This window comes from Sinohyriopsis cumingii, chromosome 8, assembly GCF_028554795.1.
Source record: "Sinohyriopsis cumingii isolate HCF-2022 chromosome 8, ASM2855479v2, whole genome shotgun sequence".
In the NCBI taxonomy this organism is placed as follows: domain Eukaryota; kingdom Metazoa; phylum Mollusca; class Bivalvia; order Unionida; family Unionidae; genus Sinohyriopsis; species Sinohyriopsis cumingii.
This window is the reverse complement of record NC_142968.1, coordinates 124,151,457-124,158,826: the sequence shown is the minus strand read 5'-3', so window position 1 is coordinate 124,158,826 and position 7,370 is coordinate 124,151,457. Positions and strand designations below refer to the sequence as shown.

General features: G+C 35.1%; 1 protein-coding gene across 2 annotated transcripts in view; it reads right to left on the bottom strand.

The window, feature by feature from the left end:
- Positions 1-408: 408 nt before the first annotated feature.
- The window catches only part of LOC149794567 (sodium/potassium-transporting ATPase subunit alpha-like), a 51,900-nt gene continuing 44,938 nt past the window's right edge, over positions 409-7,370 (bottom strand). For both annotated transcript variants that reach the window (XM_089968840.1, XM_089968841.1), the window contains exons 19-20: positions 6,856-6,957; positions 409-1,587 (exon numbers count right to left, since the gene is read on the bottom strand). In XM_089968840.1, the coding sequence (XP_089824966.1) occupies positions 1,464-1,587; positions 6,856-6,957 (226 nt within the window). In that variant the 3' untranslated portion in view covers positions 409-1,463. The remainder of the gene's footprint in view (positions 1,588-6,855; positions 6,958-7,370) is intronic.

Below are 7,370 nucleotides of genomic sequence, written 5' to 3'. Positions count from 1 at the left end.
AAGACAGAGCTTAATTGTCTATTCCACGATCAAAGTTAATTAATGTACAATACGTGTGTTTCAACCAATGTCAAAGGGTGAACATATCGGAGTGTGCATTGTCGTACTTTGTTTTCAGGTCTGTGACGTGGAACTAATTTTATCGTGTTATATACCATTTAACTTATTTCAGTCACAGTGACCTTTTCTTGTCCCTAACAAAAATGCAAGCTATTTGCAAAGTCTGAAAATAGTAGCTGGTGAGTAGCACTAGTCAAATAACTAGGGTAAATAGGGAAGAAAGGACATATGAACATCATACCATAAGACGCTGAACCATATGATAGGCAAAGATGAAGACCTTAGTTGAACCTATCTGTATCGGCAGTGACGAAAGTGAACTCAAAAAATAATAATAGCATCCCCTGGTCAATGTTGAATTTTTATTTGACATTTTAAAACTGTATTTCTCTAATTCGTACATATGTGATGCAAGATTTCAAAAGAGAACACATTGCTTTAATAAATAAATATGTAAATATTAATGAAATATATTGTTGATGATCAAGTAGACATGGCAACGACATACTTTATTATTCACATATTTCTTACATTGTACCACATAGTGCAAAGAATAGACGTTTAAAGGAAGCTGTAAACGTGATACAGTTTGTAATATTTAATAAAATTTAACTTCAAGATCCAGAGATATATTTTCAGCCATGGAACATCCATATAGAGGACATATACAAACATTTATTACCCTTAAGCCAACAATGTACTTAAATTTGTAAAGAAATAACCCATACTGTTTCCTCCACAAATATCCATTCGTGAAACGCCAAAGCTAAGTGCTTCATATAGTATGTATTATTGCGAAACATATCTAAATAATTCACAAAAAGTGGACATACAGACAGTGGACAGCACAATGGAACAATATAGCTGCCTCAATGGTTTTGGGTCCAAATAAAGTTTAATAATTTTACTATTTAAAAGTGTATTGCTGATGAGGCAAGAAATATGTGTTGACAAACACTCACATGAAAAAGCTACAACAATGCGTGATAACACGATTAACATTGCACATATCACAATTTACATGAAAACTCTATTCTTTTTTGAGAGGGTGAGCACGGTATAAATCTAGTTCATTCAAATCAATAGATTAGTATAAATCATTAGTGTTTGTCCTTGTAAAAGCGAAAACAAATTTAAACACACACACACACACACAAAAAAAATATATATATATATATATATATATATATATATATATATATATATATATATATATATATATATATATATATATATATAACATTTCAATTAAGTAAAAACATAGCACTAACGCTGAATCAAATTTCAAGAATTCATTAAACTTACTTATGCTGTCACTAATACCATCACTGGGTATTTCATTTCATCATACGTTATAATATCAGTATTGATTTCTCTTTTTAGTCTATCACAGTAAATGTTTATTAAAAGTAAGTTTCTCTCTCAAGAAATCCTCCAGGAGCAGAGCGACGTATGACAAGTTTTCGGCACTCATCATAGACAAGGATCAGCAATGAAAATGGGAAAGCTGGGAACCACCAAGATCCCCTAAAAGAAATAGAAAATGAGCATTTTAATAAAATACGAAACGTTACCTTAAGAAGTTTTTTAAAATGTTTAACAAATAATACACAAGTATGATATGTAAATGTCGTGCCTGCTGATAATTTAATAAAAGATTTCATACATTTCATACACCTTTCAAACAATTCCACACAAGATCAGTTTTATTACAGTCATACATGTCTGCATATTAGTTCTTGTCTGACCCGAGACGCTCATGAACGATCTATACACCGCACAAAGGGTAATTCCATGGTTTGTTTATAAACATATTTATTTATTTATAAATCTCACACTATCCTTATGAATCGAAACATGAAATAATTTTGGAGTAGTCTGAAATAAGACGAGATATGGAATATTTACATACAAGCCCGCAAATTAGGAAATGTTTGAAAATCAGTTGTTGATTGCCTATTCGTGGAAACATAAAAGGAAAATATTGTCATAGATTAGTAGATTATATTTACCTTGTCTACAAATCATTTACATGTACTTTTCTTAAGTGATTTTACAGTTCAGGATCAATGTTTGAGGTTTTACATATAAGCCTTAATGAATCAGCAGATCACAAAATAATAGTATCGTATCAGTATGTTTTCTATCTCGCCATAAATGAGTGAAGTGATCAAAATATTTTTGAAATTTTAAAAATCTGTTATTAATAAATGTATCTTGCAAATTAGAAACAACGGACTCCCTTTGGAATGGGGGAAGAATTTTAGCTCTTGAAAATGTCTGTAATGTTTTGCGTTGGCAAGAGAAATGAGGGACAAATAGAAATAACAGTTAACAGATCAGAGCCAGTGGTGTTTATTTTGAACAACACAGACCCAAATATCCTGTTACATACTGAAGCAATAAATCAGAATCAAACTTGTTTACTCTGAACAGCTCCGGTGGTCTAGTGGTTAGAGCCACCGCTTCGGATGGTACAGGTCGTGGGTTCGATCCCCAGCCCAGTCATACCAAAGACTTACAAAAATGGTACTAACAGCAACCTCGCGTGGCGCTCAGCATTAGGCGGTTAGTTTTAAAACTGGTCGGCCTGGTGTCAGGATAATGTGACATGGTGGGACATCATACTACATGTCTGAAGCATGATGCACCAGTGCTAGAAATCACTATAAACTGCCACGTTGCAAACATCGTAGCGATATGACTGAACAATTGTTGAAGCTACGTTAAAAATCCAAATCACATAACATCTGAACAGCGCCAACCCAGCTCTGCTATACCATACTGGGCCAGTACACCATGATCTAGTAGGTTTGTTGTGGAAAGTATAAATACAGCTCTGCTGTACCATACTGGGCCCGTACACCATGATGTAAGCTGTTTGCTGTGAAAAGTATAAATCCAGTTTTGCTAAATTGTACTGAGTCAATAGATTAGAGGTTATGTTGTTTGCCACAAATAGAACAAAACCCATTTCTGATTGATGATATTCGACCAGTAGATCAGGATAAAGAATGTGTTTTGTGAAGAGCACCAGCCCAGCACAGATGTATCATGTTGGAATACTAGGTCAGGGACAAAGATATGTATTTTGAACATGCCAGACTCAGATCTGCTGTAGCATATTTGGACAATATATCAGAGTCCATGCTCCTGACTATCAATAACATAGACCTATGTTTAATATTACCTTCTGGGCAATTAAATCTAAAATTGCTGTATTTAAACCTTTAGTAGGATTATGGAAAAATCGAAAGATGACAAAATTTGTTTCGATATAAATAATGTGTACCAAAAGCAGCCATCCAAATGATGATGTGACCCAGTGGTAAGTGTGGCTGATGCACGATTCGAATCAGAGCAGCCTGGATTAGATCACATGATATTTTCATGGGGAAATCATTTTGCTCTAATTTCCATGATACACCATAGCCTATTTGTATTGCTGGGCGGTAAAACACCAAATCTAAATAAACGTTACTATATAATGGTTCAGTGATACATTAGTTAGCTCGGATCACCCATTCAAGTTGCCAATATCCACTTGAGCAAGTGTAATCATTTATTGGGCATCCTTTCCTTTCATCTTAATTTTTCGTCAAGCAATCGACTGATATTGTATCGATTATGGCTCATACAAGAGCCTTTTCTGCACCTTGCAATCTTATAGGTATCGCTCCGGTAGCCTAGAGGCTCAACCTTAATAGGTTAGTGTTAGGACTGGTCGTTCTGTTGTCAGGATAATGCTACATGTCTGCGGCATGATCCCCCACTGCAAGACATCACTATAAACTATCACGCTGCAGACATCGTAGCGAAATGACTGACACAATTTTAAAGCTACGTTAAAAATCCAACACACACACACATACACACAAAAACCTAGATTAAACAAATCCTCCATAACAAATTATCTTCCTAATTAGTAGCTTTATGATGGCATTTATATAAAAAAAACATCACTTATGTCTTATATGTAGTTCTATGACGCATGTTATTAATAAGTAATGTCTATCTTACTAATAACATGATGAATGTAATATAAACACTATGCCCTACACGATTCATGTAATATAAACACTATGCCCTACATGATGCATGTAATATAAACACTATGTTTACACACTATGCCCTACATGATGCATGTAATATAAACACTATGTTTAAACACTATGCCCTACATGATGCATGTAATATAAACACTATGTTTAAACACTATGCCTACATGATGCATGTAATATAAAAACTATGCCCTACATGATGCATGTAATATAAATACTATGTTTAAACACTATGCCCTACATGATGCATGTAATATAAACACTATGCCCTACATGATGCATGTAATATAAACACTATGTTTAAACACTATGCCCTACATGATGCATGTAATATAAACACTATGCCCTACATGATGCATGTAATATAAACACTATGTTTAAACACTATGCCCTGCATGATGCATGTAATATAAACACTATGTTTAAACACTATACCCTACATGATGCATGTAATATAAACAATATGCCCTACATGATGCATATAATACAATTGTTATTGTTGTTGTTGTGGGGTTTAACGCCATTTTTCAGCACACGATAAGCTATAAATGGCGGCCAGTATTAATGGTGGAGGAAGAACACGTGAAAACCCCGGGAAGAATCACCAACCCACGAGAAGCTACTGGCAAGCTTTCTCACATACCCACATTGGCCTAATCCTAGACTCGAACCCACGCAGACAGAGATGAGATGGCAGTGATCCGTAACGGAGAGCGCTTTAGACCACTCGGCCACTCGGGGCCCCGATATAATACAAAAACGACGTCTTACGTGTTAGTAGATCCATGAAGCATATGATATATACATTATGTTTTGCTTCTTAGTGGCACTATAATTATCGGTACACTTATACCCTGACTTGCTAGCAGCTGTACGATGCAGGTTGTTTTATACAGATATGTCTTTCATGTTATTAGCTACAACATGCGTGTTATATATACCATATTCTTGTTAGTAGATCTGTTATGTATTTTGCGTAAATACTAATTGTCTTCTTAACAACTCTAGTATTTAATGTATAAACGCTAAGTACTGCATATTACTAGCTATGCGATGCATGTTATATAAACATTATGTCTTGCTTGTTAGTAACTCTATGTCACATGTTGTGTAGATAATATATCCTTCGGAGTAACAATGCGCTTTTAAGTGGTGGTATTTTCCATTTTAAATAAGCATATCTTAATTGTTAGTCGATCTATGGTGTATATTGCATCACATTATTACATTTTGAAAGCTTTTCTACCTAATCGTGACACTGCTGAGGAATATAATGATATCAAAGGTGTGCAAGGAAACACGTAACTCAGTGACACTGCTGAGGAGTATAATGATATCAGAGGTGTGAAAGGAAACACGTACCTCCGTGACACTGCTGAGGAATATAATGATATCAAAGTTGTGAAAGGAAACACGTAACTCAGTGACACTGCTGAGGAATATAATGATATCAAAGGTAAGAAAGGAAACACGTAACTCGGTGACAATGCTAAGGAATGTAATGATACCAAAGGTGTGAAAGGAAACACGTAACTCGGTGACGCTGCTGAGCAATATAATGATATATATCAAAGGTGTGAAAGGAAACACGTAACTCGGTGTCACTGCTGAGGAATATAATGATATCAAAGGTGTGAATGGAAACACGTAACTCCTGGTACTGCTGTGAATCTTCTGGAATTGAGAAGGCGAAAAACCCATCCTTCCGAAAATCCATCATGTAATTTTAATTACAATGACCAACGCGGACATCATGTAATTTTAATTACAATGACCAACACGGAACATTTATATTCTAATTTTCACCGGGACTCATGGCGGCTTGCATCCCCGTTCGGGTTTAACCAATTTAAAGTTCAACTTTTCAAAAACGTGAGTGAAAATAATTCAGGACGTTCAAATATTTAAACGTTTCAAACCAACTTTTCATATTTGACTGCCATGATGTATGTTTGCTTCCAATCTCAAGGTTACACTGATAGATAGATAGATAGATAGATAGATAGATAGATAGATAGATAGATAGATAGATAGATAGTAGATAGATAGATAGACAGATATGTAGGCAGGTAGGTAGGTAGATATATCGATGTGTATATTAAACATTCAGCATTCAAGAGTAACTCGACAATCATCTTGGTGATCATGGCTTGCTTCATCGAAACATATACTGGGATGACGGCTGGATCATTTCTGATACGTGACGGATAGTACAGAAGAGACCCAATTTGCACAAAATTGGTTAGGTCAGTTGCTAAGCTTTTCAAACACTCCCTCGTGCAGACTCATTCACTCACCCAAACTATAGAAATACAAGAGGAATCTCTGTCATACAAAGCTTCTAAGCCAATATGATTAAAATTGCGCGGAATTAAGGTAACAAACACTTTATGCGGAAAGGGAGACAACAGCTTTGGCACTGCGATGCAGATTGGTTTGTTGAACTTATTACAGTATTATTTTTAAAATCTGACTATTTTATCGATGTTAGTAAGAGTGCTTTTATTTACTTTGGCCTAGATAAGGATATCAACCTTGATGCATCCAATTTAAAACAATAGTCTGGATTACCCAGCGAAACACATACATAATTAGAAGACGGTGCCTTCTGAGCCATACAATAAAAGCAATAAACTTCATTTTCTTGCTAGAAGAGTCCTAACATAATCCTGATAATATCTTCTTGCAAGAAAAATACATCTTAAAATGGTAAGAAAACGCCATCGGGACTTACCGAAGATAGAGCATTTTAAGTGCCTCCTCCATACCAGGACAGTATGTCAAAAATGCAGCCAGCGCAGTTTCAAAGAACAATGCAAATGTCAAGTAATGGTTCCTAAAAGCAGAGAGAATGCATTTACATATCAAGGTTCTTTAAAATATCAACAAGTTTAGTATACATTGCACGACCAGTAAATCATGACAGCTGTATATAGCCAGAATTAAGGACACAAACACATATAAACACACAAACGATCATGACACTGTGGTTAATAGCCTAAGTCAGTTGATATAATTAGTGTCTTTCTACTATAAGTGTATATTCATATTTATGGGCTAATAAAATTGAAAATATAAGACTGACTTATTTTTATAATTTGACCTTTGACACATGGATACTGGGAGAGGATTCTGACAATAATGTCATTCCTATGCAACGCTAGCGTAAAGAGGATATAATTATCACGTTTCGTGTTTATCTGCCTTCACTTTAGGAGTTTCCGAGACTTGTGCAGTCCAAGGTTCATA